The sequence below is a fragment of the Cordyceps fumosorosea genome (genome assembly GCF_001636725.1).
Source record: "Cordyceps fumosorosea ARSEF 2679 chromosome Unknown scaffold_8, whole genome shotgun sequence".
Classification (NCBI taxonomy): Eukaryota; Fungi; Ascomycota; class Sordariomycetes; order Hypocreales; family Cordycipitaceae; genus Cordyceps; species Cordyceps fumosorosea.
In genome coordinates, this window is record NW_017387308.1 from 158297 (window position 1) to 186010 (window position 27714).

General features: G+C 55.1%; 12 protein-coding genes across 12 annotated transcripts; 6 read left to right on the plus strand and 6 right to left on the minus strand.

Annotated features, from left to right (window-relative positions):
• Nucleotides 1-1374: 1374 nt before the first annotated feature.
• ISF_03905 (hypothetical protein) lies at nucleotides 1375-2814 on the minus strand (the record flags this gene model as incomplete). The annotated part of the gene is made up of 1 exon (XM_018847511.1): nucleotides 1375-2814. The coding sequence occupies one exon, from the start codon at nucleotides 2812-2814 to the stop codon at nucleotides 1375-1377; it is 1440 nt and encodes a 479-aa protein (XP_018705091.1).
• A 157-nt stretch (nucleotides 2815-2971) lies between these two features.
• ISF_03906 (hypothetical protein) lies at nucleotides 2972-4029 on the minus strand (the record flags this gene model as incomplete). The annotated part of the gene is made up of 2 exons (XM_018847512.1): nucleotides 2972-3169; nucleotides 3211-4029. The coding sequence occupies 2 exons, from the start codon at nucleotides 4027-4029 to the stop codon at nucleotides 2972-2974; spliced, it is 1017 nt and encodes a 338-aa protein (XP_018705092.1).
• A 1116-nt stretch (nucleotides 4030-5145) lies between these two features.
• On the minus strand, nucleotides 5146-5622 carry ISF_03907 (hypothetical protein; the record flags this gene model as incomplete). The annotated part of the gene is made up of 1 exon (XM_018847513.1): nucleotides 5146-5622. The coding sequence occupies one exon, from the start codon at nucleotides 5620-5622 to the stop codon at nucleotides 5146-5148; it is 477 nt and encodes a 158-aa protein (XP_018705093.1).
• A 510-nt stretch (nucleotides 5623-6132) lies between these two features.
• Nucleotides 6133-7513, plus strand: ISF_03908 (elongation factor Tu; the record flags this gene model as incomplete). The annotated part of the gene is made up of 2 exons (XM_018847514.1): nucleotides 6133-6295; nucleotides 6351-7513. 2 exons carry the CDS (start codon nucleotides 6133-6135, stop codon nucleotides 7511-7513), a joined length of 1326 nt encoding a protein of 441 aa, XP_018705094.1.
• Nucleotides 7514-8305: 792 nt separating this feature from the next.
• On the minus strand, nucleotides 8306-8812 carry ISF_03909 (40S ribosomal protein S29; the record flags this gene model as incomplete). Its single annotated transcript, XM_018847515.1, has 3 exons — nucleotides 8306-8314; nucleotides 8492-8591; nucleotides 8751-8812. 3 exons carry the CDS (start codon nucleotides 8810-8812, stop codon nucleotides 8306-8308), a joined length of 171 nt encoding a protein of 56 aa, XP_018705095.1.
• A 502-nt stretch (nucleotides 8813-9314) lies between these two features.
• Nucleotides 9315-10487, plus strand: ISF_03910 (protein disulfide-isomerase tigA precursor; the record flags this gene model as incomplete). The annotated part of the gene is made up of 2 exons (XM_018847516.1): nucleotides 9315-9828; nucleotides 9883-10487. The coding sequence occupies 2 exons, from the start codon at nucleotides 9315-9317 to the stop codon at nucleotides 10485-10487; spliced, it is 1119 nt and encodes a 372-aa protein (XP_018705096.1).
• Nucleotides 10488-11452: 965 nt separating this feature from the next.
• ISF_03911 (Zinc finger, RING/FYVE/PHD-type) lies at nucleotides 11453-14071 on the plus strand (the record flags this gene model as incomplete). Its single annotated transcript, XM_018847517.1, has 1 exon — nucleotides 11453-14071. One exon carries the CDS (start codon nucleotides 11453-11455, stop codon nucleotides 14069-14071), a length of 2619 nt encoding a protein of 872 aa, XP_018705097.1.
• A 336-nt stretch (nucleotides 14072-14407) lies between these two features.
• ISF_03912 (hypothetical protein) lies at nucleotides 14408-16189 on the minus strand (the record flags this gene model as incomplete). Its single annotated transcript, XM_018847518.1, has 1 exon — nucleotides 14408-16189. One exon carries the CDS (start codon nucleotides 16187-16189, stop codon nucleotides 14408-14410), a length of 1782 nt encoding a protein of 593 aa, XP_018705098.1.
• A 195-nt stretch (nucleotides 16190-16384) lies between these two features.
• ISF_03913 (hypothetical protein) lies at nucleotides 16385-16570 on the minus strand (the record flags this gene model as incomplete). Its single annotated transcript, XM_018847519.1, has 1 exon — nucleotides 16385-16570. The coding sequence occupies one exon, from the start codon at nucleotides 16568-16570 to the stop codon at nucleotides 16385-16387; it is 186 nt and encodes a 61-aa protein (XP_018705099.1).
• Nucleotides 16571-18667: 2097 nt separating this feature from the next.
• ISF_03914 (hypothetical protein) lies at nucleotides 18668-19243 on the plus strand (the record flags this gene model as incomplete). Its single annotated transcript, XM_018847520.1, has 1 exon — nucleotides 18668-19243. One exon carries the CDS (start codon nucleotides 18668-18670, stop codon nucleotides 19241-19243), a length of 576 nt encoding a protein of 191 aa, XP_018705100.1.
• A 1368-nt stretch (nucleotides 19244-20611) lies between these two features.
• On the plus strand, nucleotides 20612-22233 carry ISF_03915 (rhomboid family membrane protein; the record flags this gene model as incomplete). The annotated part of the gene is made up of 2 exons (XM_018847521.1): nucleotides 20612-21188; nucleotides 21251-22233. The coding sequence occupies 2 exons, from the start codon at nucleotides 20612-20614 to the stop codon at nucleotides 22231-22233; spliced, it is 1560 nt and encodes a 519-aa protein (XP_018705101.1).
• Nucleotides 22234-22859: 626 nt separating this feature from the next.
• On the plus strand, nucleotides 22860-26177 carry ISF_03916 (DNA polymerase delta catalytic subunit; the record flags this gene model as incomplete). The annotated part of the gene is made up of 1 exon (XM_018847522.1): nucleotides 22860-26177. One exon carries the CDS (start codon nucleotides 22860-22862, stop codon nucleotides 26175-26177), a length of 3318 nt encoding a protein of 1105 aa, XP_018705102.1.
• Between the last annotated feature and the right edge of the window lie 1537 nt (nucleotides 26178-27714).

A 27714-nucleotide genomic window follows, 5' to 3' on the forward strand; every position in this document is an offset into this window, starting at 1 on the left:
CAATATAGCTTGAATGAGATATGAGCACAATGCATCATGGGTCAACGAAGCCAAAGAATAATCGAAATTGTGCACGCAACTAGACGAGACCAATTCAGCGGCACTTGGACGGGCATTCCCGCGCTGCGCGTCCTTTGTGGTTGGCGTGGTCGAGGTTCTCGTAGAGGAAGTGGAAGTTGTTGGTTTCACTGCCAATAGTGAGTTGTTAATTCCAGGCCACGACAGAAAAGCAAGGAGAAAAAAAAACAAGGCAAGAAAGGAAGAGAGAAATGTACGATTAAAGGTCTGCTTATACGCCGTGCGAGGATCCAACTCGCTAAATATCTGCGCAAAGCACAAGACGTCCGTCATCGTGGCCGTGGCCGTGGCGGTGCCGTCGAGGTTGGAGTAGACGGTCAGCGTGTCACACACACTGGAGCCGCTGCGTCAACCGTCAGAATGCCCTCAACGCGATTTAGGAAGAAAGGCAGGGGAAGCAAAGTTACCAGTCGCGGAGTCGCGGCCGGTCTGCCCGGCCATGTAGACGACGCGGCTCTCGGCGCAGCTCGTGCCGTAGCCGGCGCATGTGTCGGCGCCGGCCGGGCAGCAGGCGCCGTAGCCGCTGTACGTGGCTCGAACGGATCCGGCGGGGCAGCTTATGGCGCCCCCTGCGTGCTTTCGTGTGAGTTTGGGGGGCGGGGGGGTGTTGATCAGAAAACGGGCACGGGGCAGGGCGGCGCACAGTAGTAGTTGTCAAAGGAGCGCTAGCCGACGAGGTCGGGAGGGACGTAGCCGCGCTTGGCGAGGACGCTGGCGGCTGCAGGCGCCGCTGCTGTTATGAGGGGGTTCGGAGACGGTGGCGGTCGATGTGGTTGGAGAAGTGGTGGGTTCGGGGGGTGGTGGTTGCGCCGAGGGAGGCGGCGGCGAGGGCGAGGATGGTGAGAGAAAGCATGATGAACGTTTCATGTACATCTGGACTGCTGTCTAAGAAGGAAGATGTCTCTGGGAAGAAAGGAAAGCAAGCTGATTTGGCGGGAGAGGATATTTTAGTTTCAGCTGAAGCAAAAGGTTCTCGTGATGCCGAATTGGGTATGGTGATATATGAGCCGCAGCGGTATGCAGTGTGAGATACGAGGGCTATTCTTCTGAGGGGCCGAGATATTGAAAGAGTGCTCTGTGTTGCGAAGTACCAATGATATTGACATGATTCTTGGACTCCTCCCTTTTTTTTTGGTTTTGAAGTTTGGACGTGTCTTGGTTTATGGAAAGAATCGCGAAAAACTTCATCTTATTACTATCGTAGTGTCTGAAACGCGTCTACGCCAATGTACCGTCAGAAACATCTCACTTCATTATTTCATGCTCAAAAGGACTCGTGATCGCATTTTTCTTCCTTCATTCCCACTCTTTCCACTCCTCAACTAGGGCATCAATCTGCTTCTCCGTTCGCGCGTCCCTCTGTGCGTCCCTGTCTAGCCTCGCTAGCTTGCTTTTGATGCTGGACTCAATTTCCAGCCTCTCCGTGACCTTGATTTCCAGATATTTGGGATCATCCTTCCGACATGCCCGCTTGAAGACCTCGCGCATCCGCGGCGAATACAGTTGGCAGGTCGCCAGCGAAATCTTTTGCGGCTTGATGTAAAAGTTTTTCGCAAGCCTATTTTCGTCTTGGAGCCGTGGCTGCACGACATCCTCAAAGCAGTCGGCGCAGACCGTAAACTGGGGCAGGAACTGCATAAAGTGCCAGTATCCGTCTGAGATGGGCTTGTCTTCTCGGCAGGTATTGTGGACGGACAGGCGCTCCAGCTTCTGTGCCAGGTCGCTCAAATCAGGACCCCTTTTGGAGCTCTCAGCTTTATCGGCCGTAGTTTCGAATGAGTCAAAGTATAATACAAAGTCTGTTCGATCAGGCGCAAAATGTAGTGCGCAGTTGCTGCGAATAGGGCTTGACCTCGAATCTAGAGGTACAAAGACGCCGCTCAAGCTGGGCAAGAGAGCCTCGACAGTCTTGGCACACTGGTAGCAGACGGTAAACTCTGGAACTCGGCGCTTCGTGTACGGATCTCTGACTGTGTACCAATCTCTGGTTGTCCTGCGGTCTCCAGGGCAGCGGTAGCCGCGACACGCAGTGCTGATGGCAGCAATATCGTGGAAAACTTGTAGATCTGTGCCGTTATTCTTCAATATGAGAAGCCATGCTATTCTGTACCACGGTGATGACCCAAAATCACAAGATATTGCGTCAACAGTCGGACGCAACACCGGCTGGAAATGGGTTCGATAGCCCGAGTTGGCAAACACCTGACCGTAGCAGTCAGGACAAATGTTGAAGTCAGTTCTTGGTAGCGTAAGCCAGTCGACCTTGCCAACGACTGGTTTCATTCGAGGGCAGTTGGGTAGACGATCCGACGCTGCGTCGTTTTTGTTCTCCGAGTATCGTCGATAGCTCCCGACCGGCCGGTCTACCTTCACACCATCCCTTTCCGGGTCAAAGCTCGGCGGTTTCCATTCTTTCGGCTCTGTTCCAGGAGACTTGAATGGATGTCCATCTGTATTTATAGGCCGCTGCCCTAGGGGAGCACTGACCGTTGACTCGGACGGCAGCGTTGGCATGTAGATGGCTGGCATGGGTCCGTCGCTGGAGGTTGCATCGCGAGAAACGGAGAGGGGGTCAATAAGAAAAGCATCTTCCTCAGGATAAGGCAAAGGAGATTGAAATGAATCCTGAGAGTCCTTAGCCAGGTTGATTGTAGCGGCAGGTCGAAGCACAGGTGGCTTGTCTGCAGGATATGCTGGCATCGTGTTCGTCCGCAGTGGTATTTTCTCCGGAGGCATTGTGCTTGATCTAGTTGTTGGTTTTGTAGAAATATTGCGCTGAGAATCTGGTGGCCCAGTGACATTCTCTGGGCTCTCCTCCTGGACAATGAGCGGCATTCGCGATGCTGATGGAGGTTGGGCGGCCCTTGGAACCTCATCCTTGGAGCGACTATGCTCACGAGAGGTGCGTGTCGAGGACCTCGTGGATTCTCTCGAAGAAGCCTGGAATTCTCTCGAAGAAGCCTGGACTGGTCTGGAGGACGGGGTTTCCCGAGAAGAAGTCGAATAATAGTCTCGATTGCGACGATCGCTGCCTCTGTCGGTCGAATTCGTACGCCTTGGTGCTCGATACTCTGACGCTGTGTCTGACCGTCTGGAAGAGGAGTTTTCTGGGCTGATTCTCGAGTATCGCACCTCACGAGGCCTGTCTCTGTAGTCTGCGCCGTAGTAGCCATCCTCTCTCCCGCGGGAGCTTTGCTTCGTGAGGTCGGGAGATAGGAGCTGATCTCCATAGAAGCGCGAGGACCGCGATGGGTTGAAATAGTCGGGACGGGGACCATTGACGGCGGACCTGCTCCGGTGGTGTTCTGTATATTGACGGTCACTGAACTCTGTTTCAAGCACAGGCAGGTCATGTCTACTTCGCCTTCGGCCCGAAGACGGCGGCGGTGAAAGGCCGGCACTCCGGGCGCGCGGGTGCTGTTCGGCCGATTTGTCCGACGGAATATCTGGCTTCGAGTCTTCGGTGACCTTAGGTCCAGCGCCGGTGTCTTCTTTGACAGAGTCTGACTTGTCGCCACTTATGTTGGTTGCGGACTCATCGTCGAGGATAACAAATCGCCTCTCCGGGTTGAACTCATGAACCTCCATGATGGTCTGAGCTTGGTCGACATCACCCCTGGAGGCAGCCTCCTCTTCAGAAGCAACAGTCTTTGTGTAGGCAGGTTCCTTGTTGAGGATGCTAACCTCATCGTCCACAGTAGGGCGAGGAGGCGTGGGTCGGCTTCGGGGGACGGTACGGGAAGGCGGAGGCGGTAGACGAATAGGCGAGGGACTCCGGCGAGGTCGATCGTATGGAGAGTCATAGTCATAGCGGTCGTCGCATGACCGTCCTACAGAGCGGTAGTCTTGCTCTTGGTGCAGCTCATCCTGACGAGGAGATCTGCTTCTGCTCCGGGACGTTGTAAAGTACCCCGCTTGAAGCAAGTTTTGAATATTGACGGAATCACCCATGTCGAGAAATCACTTGGATCGGGGTATTTGATGCATGACACCGGCAGTGTGATGCCGCAGTCGTGCAAGAGCTTCCTTGCGGTATGAACAAGGCAGAGGGCGGATGACGGCAGGCTTTTTTAGCCTGTAGGTAAGATGTTGCGCAGGAAGGCTGCGGCGGGGAAAGAATGATTATGGCTGGCGGTGATCAGACGGGCCGACTGGCGAAGGATCTGCAGTGACGTAACGCAAGACAGGGCGGGAGAAAGCAAGGAACGCGATGAGAAAAACAGGCGCACAACGCACAGCTATGCAGGAAGAAGAAAAACAGACAAAATATGAAGAATCAGTCACAGGCGTTGAGGATGCATGCAGGTGGGAAAAGCTGAGGCGCAGCGGTAGACTGGCGGGCGGCATGACATGGCCAGCGGGGAGCCAGCCGGCGGGCCAAAGTTGGGGCTTCCCGTCCACCCGCTCCGCCACCTGGCGAACCTTTTCCAGCACGGCTATGCTAGTCTCTGAAAGCCTGTCTAATTTTGGGAATTCCCGTAGTACCAGAGCCTGAAAGCTTAATGCTAAAGTCCTGCTTGAGCTGCACTGCTGCATGCACTGTAACGGCTGGCAGGTGTCAATGCCTTCGTTAGCGCCCATGAGCGGCCCCTCAGCGGCCCCGCCACTGCCACAACGCCTGTAAGCTTGGCGGATGGCGGTTTCTGGAACTGGCCGGTGGAATCTCGGGGAACTTGGTGAGGGGTGACTACAAAATTAACAGCACATGCAATACTTCATTTATGGTTGTTTAGAACTGGAAGTGGTGTGGGGTCTTGGATATTGCTGGCGTAAGTCGTGGGATCGTAGGTGCGGTTGCCAGCTCAGCTCCAGTGCATTGGTAGACTGCGGCGACTCTCGTAGCACGAAGTAACGATGTATATATGCAACAGAGATGTGGAAATGCGATAATGACTCGCCAAGCTCACAAACTTATAATACAAATCCCGCCTCGCCAAGGCACGTAACTCCCATGCCCTGCCCATTCCAGAATACTATAAACAAGTCTATCGTTGATAATAATGATACAGAGCCACAACCCTGTTATGTGATGCAGAGAATCTGCAAGCCACGAGACCCCGGCACTTATTAGTCTTCCAAAAACTCGGCAATGTCCTTGTCGTCTTCCTCCTCCTCCATCCGTCGCTGCTCCTCCGCCTCCAGCATCTCCTTCAGCATGGTTCGCTGCCGCACTCTAGCCTTCTGACCCCAGTCAGCGCCTGTGCCTTCGCCGTTGTCATCCTCGAGATGCTCCTCAAGCTGCTGCTTGGCGCCCCTCAGCTCGTTGGGGGTCATGGCGGCAGCCTTGGCTCTCTCTCTCTCGTCCTCTTCCTCCATCTTGGACACCGCGGTCTTGACAGACAGCTTCAGGATGTATGGGCGTAGCAGGAGGTAGCCGCCGACAATGACAGTAAGGCGGATCCATCCTTGAAGCGTCATTTTAGTGAACGTTTCCTGCAAGTTGTTGCTGGCGTTGTTGCCGTATTCGAGTAGCCGGGCCGCTGCCTGGCCAAGGAGGTTGAGGCTAGGCGCCTCGGCGTTGTTATCTTCCACAAGAGGATCCATTGTGAGAGGCTGTTTTGCTGAAGTTGGATGTTCCTGAGAGGATTTGTGAGGTATTTGAGAGATTTGATCAAGTCCGGGAGCGCCGAGACACTAGGCGACGGGCGGTTGCGTGACCGATGTTCCGCTGACAGCCGCGAGCCACCAATATTTCTGGATTGGATTGATCTTGATACTGCAAAGAAAAAGGCAAACACCACGTCATGAAAGTGGAAGGAGATTCCCTTTGTCCACGATTGAAGTTGATGCTGAAAGACGACAGGTTCTGCTTTGGCGCTCGCTCCACGTGACTCGCGCTCAAGCAAAGTGGGTTGCACTAACCTCCATCTACCACTGACCCCTGGCCAATTGTCAATTGCGCGCCGCTGGAGCTCATAAAAAATTCAGAGCGCATTTCTGCACAAGGAGACAGCTTCCAACCCATTCCTCCTCGCCTGCTCTCTTTCCCACTCTGTCGCATTGTTTCTCCTCTGTACCTTTAGTTCCCTTTTCTAATACCCACAGCCATTCACAATGTCTGTTGCTTTCCGCTCCATTGCGCCGTTTATGCGCACGGCCCGACAGGGCCTTACCGCGAACCCCCTTCGCTCTGTCAAGACACAAAACGTTGCCAGCATCCTCAACGCCTACCGTACATATGCTACTCACGACCGTAGCAAGCCCCATGTCAACATTGGTAAGAGCTCAATTGGACAGCTCGTGCCGGTCGATAGCTAACTCCGCATACCTAGGTACCATTGGCCACGTCGATCACGGCAAGACTACCCTCTCCGCCGCCATCACCAAGCGACAGGCCGAAAAGGGCCTTGCCAACTTCCTCGAGTATGGTGCTATCGACAAGGCTCCCGAGGAACGCAAGCGTGGTATCACCATCTCCACGGCTCACATCGAGTACTCGACCGATAACCGCCACTACTCCCACGTCGACTGCCCCGGTCACGCCGATTACATCAAGAACATGATTACTGGTGCCGCCAACATGGACGGTGCCATCATTGTCGTTGCCGCCTCTGACGGTCAGATGCCCCAGACCCGTGAGCATTTGCTGCTTGCCCGCCAGGTCGGCGTCCAGAGAATTGTCGTCTTCGTCAACAAGGTCGACGCCATTGACGACCCCGAAATGCTGGAGCTCGTTGAGATGGAGATGCGTGAGCTGCTTTCCACCTACGGCTTCGAGGGTGACGACACCCCTGTCATCATGGGCTCTGCTCTCATGGCCATGAACAACCAGCGCCCAGAGATTGGCCAGGAGAAGATTGATGAGCTTCTCAAGGCCGTGGATGAGTGGATCCCCACCCCTGAGCGCCAGATGGACAAGCCCTTCCTTATGTCCGTTGAGGATGTTTTCTCCATTCCCGGCCGTGGTACCGTCGTTTCTGGCCGTGTCGAGCGTGGTATTCTGAAGCGTGATGAGGATATTGAGATTGTTGGCAAGGGTAGCGAGCCTATCAAGACCAAGGTTACCGATATTGAGACCTTCAAGAAGTCCTGCGACCAGTCTCAGGCTGGTGACAACTCTGGCCTGCTCGTCCGCGGTGTCCGCCGTGAGGACATTCGCCGTGGTATGGTCGTCTGCAAGCCTGGCTCTCTCACTTCGCACAGCCAGTTCCTCGCCTCCCTCTACGTCCTCAGCAAGGAGGAGGGTGGCCGCCACACTGGTTTCCACGAGCACTACCGCCCCCAGATCTACCTTCGCACTGCCGATGACTCCGTTGATCTGAGTTTCCCCGAGGGCACCGAGGATGCCTCCACAAAGATGGTCATGCCCGGCGACAACGTCGAGATGGTCCTTACTCTCACGAACCCCAACGCCATTGAGACTGGTCAGCGCTTCAACATCCGCGAGGGTGGTAGAACCGTTGCCACTGGTCTGATTACTCGCATTATGAAATAAATGAAATAGGTACGCAGGGTGGATTCTAACGACAATCTACCACTGCAGGGTGTATAAAAAGCAACGACACGCAAAGGCTCCAATTTACTACAGCCAACGCTGCAAAAGTTATTTGACGAGCATGGATGCTCTTGTATATTCCCGAGGATACTTCTTCGAGGATCTCCACTCCGGTTCTTTCTACTGTCTTGAATCTGTACTTTAGACTGGTTGAAGGAGGTAGCGATAGACAAATGTAAAACTCAATGTACTTTAGAACATTTCTCCAAGGATGCATTTTTGACACAGTGTGGGCGTAAATGAGAAGATGATGCAACTCAGTCGTGTCCACGCGATGGCATTGTTCTGCCATCTCACAGAGTAATGATGAAGATGGCGTGAGACCTTATGCAGTCCTCGAACCCTGCTCCTACGCGGCATGTGCCTGGCCGGCAAATCCCCTAATCACAGATATCGATGCGCAACAGTGAACGGTCGTGTAGGTGTAGTTTCCATCGTAATGGTGAATTCGTCTATCCACTGAGGATGATCGTCAGACGCACGATAATTCCTCAAAACCAAAGCAAGCCATTAAAACTCCGGTTCCAAAGCGGGCAGCCCTTCGAGTGCTAATTTTTCTCTGTCTTTTCCAGATCTGCGACGCCATCACGCAAATGCAATCCTCCCAAGACTTCTTTCCCCTCCACCCCCATGGCTATTCCTCGCGCTCCTAGTCTCTCCCCATGATGGTTGTGTCAAAGGAGATTCCGCTTGGACATTTTTGTTTATGTAAAGTGCAAGAAAAGGGTGCATTTAGCGGTACTGTAGAAGAAAAAAGACAGGTCAGCATTCGTCCCAATTCGTCCAATATTGGAATACGGCGCATTGTGTCGTGTCTGTTTGTCGAAGGGTCTGCCACAAAACGTGGCCAAAAGGAGAAAATGGACCGAGTTGTGTCGCCTGAGTGCTTGGATGGTATGAAGATCGGATATCGCGTACCTTGTTGAAGCCAATGTCCTTGGCCTTCTCACGGAAGCACTGACGGCACAGGTTCAGGTCGTACTTGCGGATGAGACCGGCGGTGTGCTTGCAGACGCGGCTACAACACGAACAGGTTAGCATTTCGAGATTCGTCGCTTCCTTCGTTCTTTTCGTATATCGATCGTTTTCCAGCGCCGTCAAACGGGGCTCCTCGCAAGACGCGATGGCCCATGTCTGATGGCGCGGATCTCGTGAAATATCGGGAATTGTTTCGTACCAGCTGCGAGAGCCCTTGCCGTAGGTGCGCGGGCGCGAGTTCCAGACGCTTTCGTGAGACATGATTGCGGTTGTTGTGTTGGGCGGAAAAGGTGTCGAGGTTCGCTAGTGTGGAAGGGGATTTCGTGAGGATTCAGGTCGGCGCAATTTTTGTGTGAATTTCTCTGGCCCCATCCAGGCAACCGATTGGAGGGTTCCCAACCCCAGCCCACCCTCTCCCCCACTGCGTGCAAATCACGTGCCTACTATCGTTGAGAAAAGGGCTTATCGTCACGTGCAGATAGTGCTTGGGCGGGCCCTCCCTCAGCAAGTTGGCCTTGGTGGGGAAACGGCGCCATCACTGTTGAATGGAGGAAGAGCTCCCCATTCTTCAACTGGGGCTGGGGTCAACTTCGATACGCCATACGTGTTATAGAAGCTATCGATTTGTAAGAACTATCCTTTGCCTTGCAGTCCCAATTCGCAATCTAGATTCCATGCAATTTTGCAGCTCGAGCCACAAATTGCATAGAATTTCAGAAAACTAACAATTCTTTTTTTCCCTCCCAGAGATACCCAATTCACAATGGTCTTGCTCAAGACTGTCCTCCTTGGCGCACTGGCCGCCACCGCCGCCGCCAAGTCCGCCGTCATCGACCTCATCCCCAAGAACTTTGACGATGTCGTCTTGAAGTCCGGCAAGCCTACCCTGGTCGAGTTCTTTGCTCCCTGGTGCGGCCACTGCAAGACGCTCGCTCCCATCTACGAGGAGCTTGCAGGCGTCTTCGAGTACGCCAAGGACAAGGTGCAGATCGCAAAGGTCGACGCCGACGCCGAGCGTGACCTCGGCAAGCGCTTCGGCGTCCAGGGGTTCCCGACGCTCAAGTTCTTTGACGGCAAGAGCGACAAGCCCGTCGAGTACAGCTCCGGGCGCGATCTCGAGAGCCTTGTGTCGTTCATCACCGAGAAGACCGGCGTCAAGGCCAAGAAGAAGCTTGAGCGGCCCTCCGAGGTCGTTGAGCTCCACGACGACACCTTTAAGGAGACCGTTGGCAGTGACAAGCATGTTTTGGTTGCCTTTACTGCCCCGTGGTGCGGACGTGAGTAACTGTGTAGTATCTAGGCTCGGGACATTTACTAACTAAAACTGCTAGACTGCAAGAAACTTGCCCCCGTCTGGGAGCTTGTCGCTACCGATTTCGCCAACGAAAAGAATATTGTTATTGCCAAGGTCGATGCCGAGGCTCCCAACAGCAAGGCCGTGACTGCCGAGCATGGCATCAAGTCCTACCCCACCATCAAGTTCTTTGCGGCTGGTGACAAGGAGGGCGTCGCCTACGACACTACCAGAAGCGAGGAAGCCATCGTCGCGTACATTAACGAGAAGGCTGGTACCCACCGCCTTCCCGGCGGCGAGCTCGATAACATCGCCGGCACCATCTCTGCCCTCGACGTTCTGGTCAAGAAGCTGACTGGTGGCGCTTCGATCGCTGAAGTCGCCGCCGAGGTGAAGAAGGAAGCTGGCAAGCTGAAGGAGGCTGCCGAGCTCAAGTACGCCGAGTACTACGTCCGCGTCTTTGACAAGCTCAGCCAGAACGAGGGCTGGGTCAAGAAGGAGTCGGCCAGACTCGACAGCATCCTGACCAAGGGTGGACTGGCTCCCTCCAAGCGTGATGAGATTAAGACTAAGGCCAACATTCTCAAGAAGTTCGTCGAGGATGTCGCAGAGAAGGTTGAGGAGGCCAAGGATGAGCTGTAGAGCAGTGGCTCCTGTTGAATGTAAAACACGGTAGTAGCTGCGTGAGAAAAGTAAAGGAATTAGAGATGAATGAAATAAAGCGTAATCCTATTGCCATGAATGACAGAATCTGTGAACCATCCACCATCGGTTTGTGATGCGACACCTGCAAGGGCGTAGAAAGTTATGGCCTGGCGGAGCTGTCTTTGGAATCGGTTGCGCGCAGCTCTGCTTCCAGCTTGTCCAACCTTGATGACATATCATCCACTGCATATTGTTAATGAACAGGGCTGGTCAACGCAGCGGAATGTGTTTTGCTGAAACGCACGCTTGGCAAATATCTCTGAAGATACACTGGAAAACTTGTTCTGGATGCTGTTGAGGAGCTCCTCTACTGCAGCGTTGAACTCTACGCGCGCGTCATCGCCAGACTGTAGAGGCTCTCGAGTCAGTCAGCGAAATGGAAACCACAGGTGAAGCTCCGGCGGAAGCGAGCCGCTCTCGGGCCGTTGCAGTTGAGGCGTGTGCCACGTTTACGCGGGGCGGTTCATCGGGGTCGTCTCACGTTGTTTTGTACTGGCGTGTTGGAGTCGCGGTTGATCGGAGACATCTCCGCTGTGTTCTCTTGGGCTGACATTGCAGGATCGGAAATTCTGGCTTCCAATGTTTGTCTTGAAAGGTGGATGGTTAGATGCATTGGCGCACGATCACGGTCCAACCTCAATCGTAGGGCTCCACTTCACCTGGTGTCTCGTCCGTTAGCGTCACTATCCGCCTTCCGTCTTCAACTACTAACCTAATTACTTGAACAGTATCTGACCTTTGAGGAATACATCTTCGAGTCCCGCGGGTATTAGAGCACGCGAACCCGACGAATCGAAATGTGGCTAAATACGAACATATAATAGAACGGTGATGCGACAACAGACCGAGGAAACATTGGATAGCCGACCTCTTGATTTGCGAAGCCGACGAATCCCATCAGAATGCCGCCGAGGCAGCACACCGGGGCGAGCCTCGCCTTTCTCATACTCATGATATGGCTTCTCATGCCCATGGGTGACATGGGCGGGCAGACCGGTCCTCTGCTCTCCGTGATTGCCGGGCGCCGACTGGCCAGGCACCGTGCCGCACTCGAAGCGCTCAACGGCACCCAGTGGGGGGACTTTGCGCCGAACGCACCGGAGGCGTCGTCCTTTGTCAACATTACAGGCTTCAGAGAAGTGGACGGGCTTGCGTGGGAGGACCTCGACCGATTCAGGGACAAGAGCCTACAGCTAAGCCGGCACGCGGTGGCCTCCTCCGCGCCTACGGGCGAGTCGCCATCGCTCTGGGACACGGCCGACGGCGAGCCGGTCTGGACGACGGCGTCCGGTAACCTCGAAGGCGACTGGGTATACCGCCCCGGAAGTGTATCGCGGAGCTATGCGAGCTATAATCTCAGCAACAGCGTCCCCGAGATCGACTGGATCGGTGATCGCGTCGGCTGGGGCCGCAACATGACGGGCAGTGCCGGCCGCATGCACCTGCACCTCGAGGGAAACAAGACGACGACGGTATATGAGCAGCTGCCACGCGACAGCGCGTCGTCGCTGCCGCTGTCGGGTGGACTCATTCGCAGCGTCCGTGGCGCGCTGTCGGTCGAGGACACGGCTGGCTCGCAATCGACGTGGGAGATGCGCCTCTGGGGCGTTCACTGGCCGCGGCAGGGCGTTGTGCTTATGACGACGACGAGCGAGAAGTTTGAGGGCATCTTTGGCCTACCGCACCTGACGCCGGGCCCGGACTTTTTCCAATCCAGCAAGGCGCTGCTGACGCAACGTCTCAACAAGGTCCTCGAGGCCAAAGAAAACAACGTCTACAGCGACCAGACGGTTCCGTGGAGCTCCGAGGCCCAGAGCCACCCACAGTTCCTTCTCAGCCCCGCGCCGCAGTGCGAGTACGTGCTCTATGCCCAGGTGCACCCCCCGGATCGGGACCGTCTGAGTGCCGGCGACGGCGTTGTGGATAACTTGGAGGCGACGCGGCTCATCGCTGCGATCGAGGAGGAGCTGGCATCACCACAAGGCGCGCCCATCGGCCACGTCCCCGCGCTGCGCATGTCGGCGGTCGTCTACTCGCCCGACTGCGCCTTCTTCCTCGAGTCGAAAGGCCCGCCCGAATACCCGCCCGGCGAGGCCAACCACCTCACGGGCGTCAAGGCCGAGGTGCAGACGCACCTTGTGCGCGCGTGGCTGCTCGTCTTTGCCTGCCTCGTCTTTGGTCAGGTTTATCTCCTCAAGAACCAGATGCGCGAGACGTGTACGCCGTCAACCATGGGCCGCGTCAGCTTCGGCACGGTCGGCGCCATGGTCATGGTCGACGGCATCACCTTCACCGCCGCCGCGACGTGGGTGTCGTCGGCCCGCGCGAGCTTCCTGCCGACCCTAGCGCTCATGTTCGCGGCCTTCCTGTCCATGACGATTGGCGGTAGCTTCCTCGCCAAGATCTATGAGGTCCAGTTCCCGGAGAACAACCCGCGCCCGGAAGCGTCGTCCGCCAACAATACTAATGCCAACACAAATACCAACACCGCTATGCCCTCTCCCGCACCGTCGGCGGCTAACCTCCCGTCGTCGGTGTCCCTTCTCCCCGGCCCCGTCACAGCCACTGGCCGCGTTGGCGGCATCATCCCTCCTTCCCAACCCGTATTCGTGCCCTTCGATGGCGACGTCGAAGCCGACGTGACCGACGGCGCCTCCGCCCTCCCCATCCGCACTGCCGCCTCACCGGCGGCCACCACGCCGCCGCGGCCCAACTTCCAGGCCATCATCGGCCGCTTTATACTCATCAGCCTCGTCTTCAGCTTCGTCACGCTCTCCTCGCCGACGTGGTACCCGTCCGCGCGCGCCGTCTACCTCGACCTCTGCGCGCTCGCCTACCTCTCGCTCTGGCTGCCGCAGATCCGGCGCAACGCGCTCCGCAACTGCCGCCGCGCCCTCGCCTGGCCCTTCGTCCTCGGCCAGTCGCTGCTGCGTGCCGCGCCCCTCGCCTACTTTTGGCTCTGGCCCGGCAACTTCCTCTTTGCGCGCACCAGCCCGCGCTCCTTTGCCGCCCTCGCCGCCTGGCTCTGGCTCCAGCTCGTCGTCCTCGCCGCGCAGGACGTCCTCGGCCCGCGCTTCGCCGTGCCCGCGGGCTGGCTCCCCGCCGCGTGGGACTACCACCCCGTCCTGCGAGAGGACAACCTCGAGGCCGGCGGCCTGCCAATCGGGCTGCTGGCCGTCGACGACGAGGCGGGCCCCGCGCCAGATGGGAGCGCGCGGCGCCGGCGAAGCAGCAGTGCTGCTGCGGCGACGGCGGGGGAAAAGGCAAAGAGGGCTGGTGGCAGCAGTGCGCGGCACGTCATTGACTGCTCCATCTGTCAGGAGATTCTCGAGGTGCCCGTCGTCCGCGCTGGTGGGGACGAAGATGGGAGTGGAAGCGGCGTCGGCGTGGCGAACGTGTTTGCGCGGCGCATGTACATGGTCACGCCGTGCCGGCACATCTTCCACACGGCGTGCCTGGAGAGCTGGATGAAGTTTCGGTTGCAGTGCCCGATATGCAGAGAGGACCTGCCCCCTTTGTAACATCCAGGAGCTGGCTTTTTTTGCGCTGGCAAGACGCCGTTTCTGGCCGCGGCTGAGGAAGGCAATGGTATATACATGGAGCAATTTCACATGGCAGCCATACTTAACCAAGTGTATAATTACGAATAGGAATGTATCAACATGCTCTCTGCCAATGACATGTGTACGCTGTAAATCTGCAATGAAATGGGTCGGTCACTGGAGAAGAAGAAAAGTGGTGGCTGTGTGTGACGATTTTATTCGACCAAGTGTAGTCAATCAAATCCAAAAAGCAAATGGTATTCATTATGCAGACAAATAAAGAAATAGCGAGGTGTATCAAGGTATACATGCAACCTACCAGGTAATGCGCGTCTTCTTGAGACGCACATCCAAGTTGCCATTATACACAGCGCGAGTACCGACGATAATATCCGCATAGCGCGCGCGGAGATCAAAGTCTGCCGCCTTGAGCATGATGCGGCGGTCGTCCGGGATGGTGCGCTGGACAACGCCGGCGGCGTCCGTGTAGCCGGCGGCCGCGGGGTTGCGCGGGTCAAAGGCGGACGGCACCGCGGCTCCACCACCACCAGGCACGCCCTGCTCCTCCAGCTGCATGACCCAGGTGGCAATGTTGGAGGTGAGCTCGCTGTCCCACATGCCCTCGCGGCGGGCGCTGCTCTTAAGCAGCTGGATGGCCTGGCGGCGGAGCCACGGGTCGCGGCACTTGGTCGCCACCACGAACAACGGCGGGACGATGCCTAGGTCAGCCGAAAAGCTGGGCTTCAGGCGGCCTGCGCCGTACTTGCCTGCCTTGAAGGCACCCTTGGTGCCGTGGGAGTACTGCGGCTGGTCAGGCGTTTGTACGTGCTGTTCGGCGGCGAATCTGCTCTCGTCGGCACCGACGACTTCCCAGCCGAGATCGACGATCATTTTGAAATTCGGCATGAAGGAATCAAATTGCAGTTCGTTGTCACAGAAGAGCATGAGGAAAATAATGTTTGAGTTGACCTGGAACATTTTGAGCGCAGCAATGCCGGCCCTTTCAATGTATGGCATGCCTGGGTCATGGCGCGACATCAAAATAGGTTCAAATGCATCTGACCAAGCTGTCAGTCGGTCTTTCAGACCCATGCCGTATACCTTCCACGCTGCAGGAAGAACATAGCTTGGGTCCGTTTTGGCGGCATGGAGCTGTTCGACAAACATGAGCAGCGCCATGCACAACTTGTCAGAGGCCAGTCGTGCCTCGGCCAATGTCTCGAAAACGCCCTCCCTAGGGGGACTGCCAATGACGGACGGCGAGCTCCTATCGGATCCCGGGGAGTCGGGGTACTCTGCTGTAGAACCAAGCTTGACGACATAAGGCTGAGGGAAGTGGAAAGCAAGATCATATGATTTTGCTTGAATGGCGAGGCGGCTAAAGAGGGTGACCAATTCGTCGGGGTTGGTGCCCAGAGCGGTTAAAAGGTTTGAGGAATGTCGTCGCTGTGACTGCCCCAGGATGCTGAGGCCAGTCTGAATTTGAATAATTGCTTGCTTGTGGTCGCCTATGAAGGAGTCGAAGCAAGCAAGGAGTACGATAGCAACTAAACGCGTATTATGGCTGTTCATGGTGTCACCCTTGACAGATAGAACTGCGTTGCAAGCTTCAGAGTACTGCTTGATGGCGACTTGCCAATGTGACATGATGGAGTCGGTGTGGCGCTGCATGTCCACGTCGTAGGGAGTTTCGAAGGACAATTCCAGAGTCTTGTACAAGGCACCAAGGGCAACAACGGAGTGGCGGATGGCGGTTTCGCTGTGACATTCTTGCAGAACTCGCTGAGTCCAGAAGTTCGAGTTGAAGTAGCCTGAGAGCTGGGAGGCTGTATGTAGGCGGAAAAGTTCGAAGTACATATTCTCGATTGGTTGAAGCGGTAAGGCCATCGATGGACGATATAGTACCGAAGGAGCTGCCGCAGCAGATAGTGCTGTGTAATGCTCCGCCGTTTTGCGGCGGCGGCCAGCTCGCCGAGGTGGTAGAACTGTTGGTTTTTGAAGCATACTTATGCCTGTTGGCCGGGCCGCAGCAAGGACCGAAGGAGCAGGGGCGGGTTGCATGGCTGCCAGAGGCTTTGGTGCAATGCGAATCTCCATGGGTGGCCGGGCATGGCGACTGGGAGGCGGATAGCCCGTACATGTCTTGCCGCTCCGTACGCATTGAGTACACTCCGGGCGCTGTTCATCACACTTGATTCTTCGTTTCCTGTTGGCGGAAAGGGATGATGAGTATGGATGGGTGAAACACGGGGTTGAGCTGCCGGGAACAAGACGGCATTGCCCCAGGCGGACTTACTTGCAGTTGGCGCACCCGGTCTTGACCTTGGGATTGCTCCTCCGACCTCGTTTGACAGGCTGATCCGGGATTATAGCCGTAGGTGCTGGATCGGTAGATGGTTTGGGATCATTGTCGAAGATCTCGGGGGGCTGAAGGTCAGCACCTCGGGAACTTGATGGATTGACAGGCGCAGGGGACATATTGGCCGTCTTGCAGGATACCGATTTATGACATTGAAGGCGGAACTGTTGCGCGAGCAGCGGGATCTAGGTAGGTGTTGCTTGCGGCATGAATATTGGGGTATATTAAACAGCGGTGATTCAGTTGGAGAGGTAGCAGCCAATATGAAGCGAATGTGAGGAAAGACGTGAAAATCCAACCGAAGGGCGGAGAGATACAACGGGCGTTTGGAGAAACGTTGCTGTGCAAGCTGCCTGGAGCTCCAGACCTACAAACAAACGGCCAGTTAACGGGTGGGCGTCAATGTCTGAGGGCGATTGCGGTAACCTGGGGGTGATGCGAGAGGGGAGGGTATTGCTTGCGGTTGACTGGGAAATCGAAGTCGATGAGGGAGTAGCCGCAAGTGGGAAGCTGGTGATGCAGGAGCGTTGAGGTGCCGCAGGAGATCGGCGAACCGGAGCGGAGAGCGGAGTGGAGGACGTTGATGGGATGATAGTGGCTGAGCTTTGGCCTTGAAGATGAAGCCACGGAAGAAGCCTTGCTGGAGGGATACTGGGGAAGAAATCCAGCGGCTCACAGGCGCACTTTAGAGTTGGTTCGAGTGGGGTTTAGTGGGATACCCGCTACAGTGACCACTGAAAAAGGCTAGGCGCACCGGCTCAGGTTGGTGGCTGATAGCTCGATACTTAGTAGTAGGATCAACACCAAATGGTTGGTCGAATACAAGCTATTGAATGATTAGCCGGTCTGTTAAATGGTTAAGCTTTCGAGATGCAGGTGGCCTGGTTTCCGCAAGATGGCTACAACGGCGGGCCAAGGTGGTTTTACATATGGTTCGGCAGAAAAGTACATGGGCACCTGGAATTCACATCGCCAAGTAACCCTTCTCCAAATCTGTGTGCAATTTCTTAACGTCTCCAACTGCCGACTGCCTGCATTGTGCGGCAGCTCAGTTTCGTCCCGCTCAGACTCCCGATTTCCAGTTCCCACCTTGACTACTCCGTAAATTGCCTAATAATAAGTTGTAGGGCACGCCATCGTCAATTGGCTCCATGCTTGCTCGCTATCCATCATTCACCTACGAACCCTGCCTTTTGCACAGTCGATTTTCGAGTTTGCATAGTCACTGCTTTAGCTCTATCATCACTATCATTACTACTATCGCTATCATCGCTATCATCGCTATTAGCGCTATTAGCGCTATTAGCGCTATCATCGCTATCATCACTATCATCACTGTCATCACTATAATCACTATCATCACTGTCATCACTGTCCTCTTCGGCGCCGGCCTTGGCGGCAGCCTCGCGGACGCTGGGTAGCTCTTTTAGCTGGCTCAACAGGGTCGCGGTGGTTCCTCGCACAGTATTAGCGCAACTATGCGAATCTCAAAATCGACTATACAAAAAGCAGCGCCCTTCACCTACAGCTATATACCGCTCCGGGTTATACTCTTCAATGAAGGTTGGAATTGTTCAAGGCCCAAATAGTACTAGATCCCGGAAAACGTACGATTCGGGCTCTCCAAGTTCCCATCTTTTGCTCAGGCCGCGGCCCCCAACTTACATCTTGGAAAGGATTCCTCACGACAACATCTTTCGGCTCTATAGCTGAGCCTGAACAGATTGCTCCTTGTATGTCGTCGGCATCAAGTTAGAGCTACAGTGAAAAAATTCCGCCAAAATTTTACCATTTTCTGGAGTAAATTGCAAAGCAGTATCCTCCGAGTTCCAACACTTGCCGCAAATGGCCACTGGTCGGCACCCGACGGCTAGCCCCACAGGGAAAGAACCGCCATCGCCAACGTTCGCTAAAATATTCTTGATGCATGACACTGCCCACGATATTCCCCCCAACCCCCCAGCTCCCATCATCTCCACGCCGTAAGGCAACATCGTACGATACAATCTGCTTGAAAGCTGACCGCTATTCGTCTTAAATATCATCCGGCTCGCTCCACTATCGCCTTGACAACGCCTCGGAGAGCTGCCAGCCCGAAAAATCGACACTACGCGCGCAGGCACCACGCCCACTTCCGGGGCATACGACGCCACAAGGTTTTCTTCCATAGACCTATCGAGACGAGCGCGGCTCCTGGCTAATAGGAGACCGACACCATGGCCACGACAACCGCACAACCCGAGCCTCCACAACGTCCGCCCGTCCATAACCCCTTGATCGACAATGTTGCCCTAGTGTTCGCCGTCGGCACGCCACTCATCATGCTGATGCCGCCGCGCAAGATGGACTTGCGCTTCTTTGCCCTCGCTGCTACATTCTCGCTCTCCACGAATCATCTCTGCAAGTCCTACACGGGCGAGTCCATATACTCCCGATTCAACAACCGCGTGTCCTCGGCCTTCGACAACGGCCTGCCTGAGAGTGCCCAGAGGACGCAGCGTCTGCTCAAGGAGCACAAGGAACGCGAGGCCGCTGCCAAGGGTCTCCCGCCGCCCGGCCAGGACAAGGTCGGCTCCAACATCCTCAAGGACATCTGGATGGGCGGCGAAAAGGAGGACTGGAAGGAGAAGCGCGCAGAGGAACACCAGCGGAGCTTCGAGGAGGGCAAGGGCATGAGTGACATCATCATGGAACAGATTGCCGACGTGTTTAGCGGCAACTGGGGAAGTACCAAGAAGAACCACGAGTCGGAATCGACGAAACAGGACGATCTGGACAAGGGAAAAAAATGAGAACGCCTAAAATGTGAAGGGAACAAGTCATGCCACTGCGCGATTCTTGGATTTCCGGAGATGGCGAATGGAAAGTGTAATATTATGTACAACAAAAATTCAAAACAGGCGACCGAAACGCTCGGTCAAGGACAAAGGACGTGATCTACGAGGATCGATGGAACATGCTATAATGTAAAGTACTTAGTGTATATCAAGGGATACAGATTGCAGCTGCACCTGACGTTTGCATAAAGCCATCAGCGCTTAGACTACTCTTCGGCTAGACGACGTCAATGAGCAGGGTCTATGTAGATCTAGAAAGCATCCGTTAATCCTTGCAGGGATCGGATGATTTAATTTGCACATCGATACGTATGTAGTAAAACAAAATGACGTGGCAAGGTAGTTGCGGTACTTGTCCCGATTTCAAACATGGAATGTGTGAAAGTGGATGCTGTGGCTTTGGTACCGTCGTACAATGATGCTGCACGCCAGTTGAAGAGGCGCATCGTAATACGAATTCTGATGCTAAATAAAAGATAAAAAAGACCGCCAAGTTTCTTCAGCATTGAAAGCACGTGAACTAGTTGCATATTTTGCTCATACTCGTAAGCGGGTGGCAGCAACTGTGGTCCAAAAATAGCCTCCTGTGCCTTTTTACCCAACTGCTGCGCCTCCAAGCCTGACTGGCTGGCCCAGCCACTCCCGTCGGGGTTATAGGCGCGGTGGCACTTGTCTTGAAGGTCTGAAGGTACCTGCCACTCTGCCAAGGATTGCACTGCCAGTCTTGTATCAAAACGACAAACGGCAGTGCTGTGGTGACGATCAACCAGTGCGCAGTCGCTGGTGGACACATGGTTGCGTCAGTCAGGCACTTTGGACCCTCAATGTGGCTGTTTTTGTAACCTCGAGGGGGCTGTTATGGTGCTCATCATAATTCCCTGCTGGAATTGCCCTTGTTTATTACTTGGCTCCTTCATCACCGCTCTCTTTTTTTCCGCTGTATCCATTCGTCCTGTTTCTCCATCCACCTTCTGTCTGTTTTTCCACACTTTCTACACACAGACTCTCCTTGCAGCTTTCTTTTTGCCTGCATCTTAGCATCAGCTTCTGAAACGAGTCCAGGCCTGCAATTTTACGCCTGGTCGGCGACGCGGTCTCCTAGCGCCGGCGCCCGCCCCCAGACAAACTCTCCGCTACCAACCAAGGCAGCTAGCTGTTGACTGGTCCCTGGCCGCTTTCGAACAAACTCTCGCGTGCAACTAAACCTTCGTTTCTGCATCGACAAATCTCAGATCAGATACTGGAATTCCACCGCTGGCCCGTCCACCCATCCATCATTCTTCCTTTCGGCGCGCCCAAGGGAAGGACCAGACCATCCACACCATGGCGTCGGGCGGCAATCATTATTACGCCAGTGGTGGCGCTGGCAACGCGCAACAACCACCATACTACGACCCTGACGCTCTGCATGTGCATTCCCAGTCATCAACGCCCGCGCCGCAGTATCACGCCACCGGCCAGCCCGGCTACGACTACGGATATAACGCACAACACACGCAGAACCAACCCGGCCGACCGTCGCCCTTTGACACAGTCTTCGACGATCACGCGTATCCGCCGAGCTCCGGACAAAACAGCGTACCTGGCGGGAATACGCCGCAACCTGGCCTCTACCAAGATACAGGCTACTACGGCCAAGCCGGGGCCTCTCCGATGTCCTCAAGACCGAATGTCGCCGAGAACATCCCTCTGCAGGACCGCCCGACCAAGGACGGCGAGCCGACCGATCACATTTACGATGCCTCGGCCGCCCCTGGACAACAGTCGCGCAGGGGTAGAGGCAAGGTACGCGTGGGAGAGCTAGGCATGCTTGGCTCTGACAAGAAGCGAATCCCCTTTGTTGTGTACCTTTTCAGCCTGATCCAGGCCGCCGTCTTCATCGCTGAAATTGTGAAAAATGGTACGTTGCTTTCAGTTGGAAGCTAAGCGCCAACGTCTTTCCCTCTAACATGACATTTTCAGGTATCATGACGGGGTCCCCTATCATGATTAAGCCGCAGTTCAATCCCATGATCGGCCCCTCGACATCGGTGCTCATTTACATGGGTGCTCGATACGCGCCCTGCATGCACAACATCGAGGCCATCCAGGGTGCACCGGCCGACAAACTAATCCCCTTCCTCTGCCCGAATGCCACGACCAATACCGAAATTTGCCCTCTCTCTACAGTCTGTGGCTTTGGCGGTGTACCCGACCCGGTCGGGGGAAACGCGAATCAGCAACCGGCCCCCGACCAGTGGTTCCGATTCATTATTCCCATCTTTATGCATGCTGGAGTTATTCACATCGGATTCAACTTGCTTCTTCAACTGACGATAGCCAAGGAGATGGAGCAGGCCATTGGACCCATCCGCTTCCTCCTCGTCTACATGAGCGCTGGTATTTTTGGGTTTGTCATGGGTGGTAACTTTGCTGCGCCAGGTATTGCCTCTACTGGCGCCTCCGGCTCATTATTTGGCATCATTGCGCTCACGCTTCTGGACTTGCTCTACTCGTGGTCGGAGCGTCGCAGCCCCGTCAAGGATCTTATGTTCATCATTGTGGACATGGTCATTTCATTTGTTCTCGGCCTGCTGCCTGGCCTGGACAATTTCTCCCATATTGGTGGCTTCCTCATGGGACTCGCGCTCGGAATCTGCGTTCTGCACTCTCCTAATGCGCTGCGAAGACGCATGGATGAGGGCACAGCTTATTCTGCCGTCCAAGGCGGCCAGGCAGTGCATCCGGCTTTCATCAAAAGCCCTGTTGGCTTCTTCAAAGGGCGAAAGCCGCTCTGGTGGGCCTGGTGGCTTGTGCGAGTTGGCGTTCTCATCACCATCATTGTCGTCTTCATCGTTCTGCTGAACAACTTCTACAAACTTGGCGAGCAGTGTAGTTGGTGCAAGTATTTGAGCTGCCTGCCCATTAAGGACTGGTGCGAGCTTGGCGCCATCAAGAGCTCTTGATGGCCTCATGGCAGCTTACTTTTCTTGGATACTTTCCATTTACTGTTTTCTCACTTGCATTGCATGCCAAGGTCGGCACTTCTGCACAGCGTTGGCGTTTAATTGGGCAATGTATTTTACGACTTTGGCCATGCATACATAGAATAGATACTTAACCTAGCCATGTGACGAAGAGTTGAAATTGAATGATTAGCCGACTTGAAGAGCAGCCGTGTTACAGCGTGTCTATCTGTCGATTGCAGCGAAATAGAAATGTCATATGGATATTACATGCCCATGTTGTACAAAATGTCGCCTCATGTAGTTGTCGCGAAATCACGCGTAGCCCATAACGATCTGGTGGGTCCGTCACGTCACGGTGCGAAGGGCGCGTCTCTCTCAGGTTAAAGTGGCGTCCCCAAAGCGGCGTGTCGAGCCAATTGGCGTGTACTTTTTGCCCATCAATCCCATCACCACCGACTTCTTCATCATTGCAACTAGCTACAACAACACCACTCCAAGAGCAAAGGCCATTGACTTGCTTTCGTGTCTCTTGCATCAAACGAGAGCCTTGAGACTCGCCAAATTCCAGCAACCGCCGTCGATTTCTCCCTCCAAACGAGCACGAGCACGCAAGAACAAGAGCCATGTCGACCGCGGTCCTCCCGCAGAAGCGGGTGCTGATCGAGTCCAAGATCGGGCCAAACATCCCGCCCACAACACCGTCATCCGCCAAGAAGCGTAAGATGGACGTCTTCTCGTCATCACCAGCGGTGTTCTCCGCGTCGCAAAAGGACCCGCGCTCGAGGCTGCTCGGCTCCAGCCAGCCCAAAAGCGTGTTCGAGTCCGAGGTTCTCGAGAAGCTCAGCCAGGACATTTCCGAGCGCAAACAGAACAACACAGAAAAGGACCAGGCCTGGGACCGGCCACCGGTCGAGGCCCTCGACACCAGCCGGGACAGCATATGCTTCCAGTCCATCGATGCCGAGGAGGGCACGCTGCACGGCGGCCGCACGACGGTCAAGCTGTTTGGCGTCACGGAGCAGGGCCACTCGGTCATGCTGCACGTCACCGACTTTCGGCACTACCTGTACGTGCCGGCGCCGACGTCGTTTCAGCCCAAGGACTGCAGCGCGTACAAGGCGTTCCTGGAGCAGCAGATCGCCCAGCACCAGCCGGCCATCCACTCGGTGGTGCTGCGCCTGCGCGAGGACATGTTTGGCTTCAACGGCAACGTCCAGAGTCCATTCCTGCAGGTCACCGTCAACGACCCCAAGTTCATCAACAGCGTCCGATCGACCATCGAGTCCGGCAACGCCAACTGGAAGGGCATGTGGGGCAGCGGCGACGGCGGCATCATGACCTACGACAACATCCAGTACGTCCTCCGCTTCATGGTCGACTGCAAGATCCAGGGCATGGCCTGGGTCGAGGTGCCCGCGAACACGTACAAGCTCATCCCTGAGCACGCCAGGCAATCCAACTGCCAGATCGAGGCCGAAATTAACTACCACGATCTCGTCGCACACAAGCCAGAAGGCGACTGGGCCAAGATGGCACCACTGCGAATTTTGTCGTTTGATATCGAGTGCGCTGGCCGCAAAGGTATCTTTCCGGAGCCTGAACACGACCCTGTCATTCAAATCGCCAACGTTGTCACCCGCTACGGTGAGAAAAAACCGTTCATCAGAAACGTCTTCTGTCTCGACACAACAAGTTCCATCGTCGCCACGCAAGTACTCGAATTCGAAAAGGAAGCAAAGATGCTCAGTGAGTGGCAGCAGTTTCTCATCAAGGTCGATCCCGATATCATCATTGGCTACAACATTGCCAACTTCGATTTCCCATACCTCATCAACAGAGCCAGAAACCTAAAGTGTGCTGGCTTCGAGTACTGGACTCGATTACCCAGCATCCCATCCAGAGTCAAGGATACCAGCTTTTCCAGTAAACAGATTGGTAACCGCGATACCAAATCGACAAATACCAACGGCCGTTTGCAACTCGACTTGCTTCAGCTGATCCAACGTGACCACCAGCTACGAAGTTACACACTGAACTCCGTCTGCGCTCAATTCCTTGGCGAACAAAAAGAAGATGTGCACCATACCATGATTACGGAACTGTTCAACGGTACACCCGAGTCCCGTCGACGACTCGCGATTTATTGTTTAAAGGATGCATACCTTCCTCAACGGTTGATGGACAAGCTTTCGTGCCTAGAAAACTATACGGAAATGGCTCGTGTCACAGGTGTCCCGTTCAACTTTTTGCTTTCACGTGGCCAGCAAATCAAGTTCGTCAGTCAGCTGTTCCGTAAAGCTCTGGAGCAGAAGTTGGTCATTCCAAATATGAAGGGCGATCCCTCCGATGACCAGTACGAAGGTGCGACGGTCATCGAACCCACGCGTGGCTACTATGATGTGCCGATTGCAACACTCGATTTTGCTTCACTATACCCCAGTATCATGCAAGCGCACAACCTCTGCTACACAACCCTCATCACGCGAAAGGATAGAATAGCGCAGTTCAACCTGGTCAAGGATGAGGACTACATTGTCACCCCGAATGGCGACATGTTCGTGACGACGAAGCAGCGCAAGGGTCTGCTGGCTCAGATTCTAGAAGAACTTCTCTCCGCCAGAAAGCAGGCGAAGCGCGAGCTGGCCGTCGAGACGGACCCGTTCAAGAAGGCTGTGCTGAACGGTCGTCAGTTGGCTCTGAAGATTTCGGCCAACTCAGTTTACGGTCTTACCGGTGCTACAACCGGAAAGCTGCCATGTTTGGCAATTGCCAGTTCCACAACAAGTTTCGGTCGCCAAATGATTGAAAAGACCAAGGACGAGGTGGAGAAGAACTACTGCATCGCCAATGGATACTCACACGATGCGCAAGTCATCTACGGTGATACCGATTCCGTCATGGTCAAATTCGGCACCAAGGAGCTGGCCGAGGCGATGAAACTGGGTGAGGAAGCGGCTACGTTTGTGTCGTCGAAATTCATCAAGCCGATCAAGCTTGAATTCGAAAAGGTCTACTTCCCATACTTGCTGATCAACAAGAAGCGTTATGCTGGTCTGTACTGGACCAAGACGGAAAAATACGACAAGATGGACACGAAGGGTCTTGAGACGGTACGAAGAGACAACTGCCTGCTAGCGCAAACAGTGATCGAGAAGGTGCTGCGGATGATTCTCATCAATCGTGACGTGCAAGGCGCTCAGGACTACGTCAAGGACACGATTGCGGACCTGCTTCAGAACAAGGTGGACATGTCGAAGCTGGTGATTACCAAGGCTCTGACGAAAGAAGACTACTCGGCCAAGCAAGCGCACGTGGAGCTGGCGGCGCGGATGAAGAAGCGTGATGCGGGCTCGGCGCCTTCACTGGGAGACCGCGTGGCGTATGTCATGATCCGAGGCGCGGCGGGGGCCAAGAACTTTGAGAAGTCGGAGGACCCCATCTACGTGCTCGAGAACAACGTGCCGATCGACACCAAGTACTACCTGGACAACCAGCTGGCGAAGCCGCTGACGCGCATCTTCGAGCCGATCCTGGGCGAGACCAAGGCGCGGTCGCTGCTGACGGGCGACCACACGCGGACAATCTCGGTGGCGGCGCCGACGGTGGGCGGGCTGATGAAGTTCGCCAAGAAGACGCAGACGTGCATGGGGTGCAAGCGGCCGCTGGGCGGCAAGGAGAGCCAGGGCGCGGTGTGCGGCGACTGCGCGCCGCGGGTGGGCGAGCTGTACAAGCGGACGCTGGACCGCATGTCGGACCTCGAGGTGCGGTTCGGGCGGCTGTGGACGCAGTGCCAGCGCTGCCAGGGCAGCATGCACTGCGAGGTCATCTGCAGCAGCAAGGACTGCCCGATCTTTTACATGCGGATGAAGGCGAAGAAGGACCTGGAGGACGCGGGCAAGGAGCTGTCGCGGTTCGACGCCGACCAGGCTGCCATTTGGTAGCTCGGCTGTATTTGGTGTGTGTATTGACTATTGCATCTCGTTTGTTTGCATCTCGAGGAGAGTGTTAAGCAGAGGTCTGGCTCGGTTTCTTGTGTTTTAAGGTCGTCGAGGGCGTCTTGCTGTTTGTTAATGAAGGAGGGAGAAACCACGGGTGGACTGTATTCGCTATTTTGTTCATTTTTTTCCCCATGTTACTAAGGGCTACATGTTCAGCCTAGGTGGGGGCCATGTTTGAGAAATCATCTGTATTGTGGCGTTATTTTCTTTAATTTCAGGGTGAAAAACAGGCAACCGCATCGTTTGGGGGGTGTTCAATATATGTATGGCTTTTTCGATGGTTACGTTACAAATTGCTATTGTAGGATTCGCTCGCTAGTGGACTCGGAGGGGGCTCGCTGTGTGTGGTAGAGTCTCGTGTTGGAGGCTCAATATTTCGGGATTTCCAGGACGGGAGCTGAAACGAATAGGACGAGACGCCAGCGCATCAATTGAGAGCTCGTTGATCCTCATCGTTTTTATTTTGCGCTTGCCGTCTGCTGTGCCGATTATTTCAACATGAGGACTGCTGGTTGTGAAGATGGGCAATGACGTAGGATCTCCGCAGTGAGCGATCTCGGTATGCAGGGGGCGGGCACGGCAAGAGAATGTCCCAACTGAGCTGGAACAAGAGACAAGAGCATCTTCGCATTTGCCGTCATTTTGATTCATCGTGGCTACGAGTGATTTTTAATGCTCGTCTTTCTCTTCTTACCTTTTCTAATTCCGCCGACTATTCAGCCGGCAGCTTGCATTATAAGTGAATGCGATATCGGCGGGGCGAGGCGAACCGGCCCACGCCAACCTTGTCGCCATCGGGGAAAATAGGATGCGGATTGAACACAGCTTCGAAGTCTCGAGAGGGAACTCGGAGTCCGGAGGGGTAAGGTGTGAGAATGGCAGGCAGGCAAGCAAGCAGGCAGGCAGACGTCTCGGCCGAGCCCGACGAGAGAAAGGGAAGGCCGGTAGCGGCGCTTGAGGGCTTTTTAACATTCCAAGGACGAGGCCGTAATAGGTGATGATGGTCGTTAGGGGGGAGCGGAAGCTTATCAGTGACAAGGTGACGGGTGGTGGTGATGGATGGTGTGGGAGGGAGAGATAAGGAAACGGCTATGTATACGGATATGTATGTGTGAGAGTGGCAGCGGCTATGTCACACATCCCGGGGCGTTGCAGCCACCGGGATGGTCCTTGTACGCCAATTGTCATCGAGTAATGTGTCTGTGTAAAGTGCAATAAATGCACTACTGGGGGCTTGGAAGAAGGACGCGTGAGTACCGAGGAGGACGCATCACCATTGGCTGGGACGGTCGTCCCGGCTGGTCGTTGCCAGTTGAAGATGGCATCTCGCGTGTTGCCATGGCCCCCTTGCGGAACCCTCCGCTAGTTACAGCACAAGGTTTATGTTGAAAGCTGGCTGTTTGGACCACCAGCGTGGCGGGGAAAGACAAACATGTCATTCACATTCACATTAGCCCCCCCCCCCCCCCGCTAGCCCCAG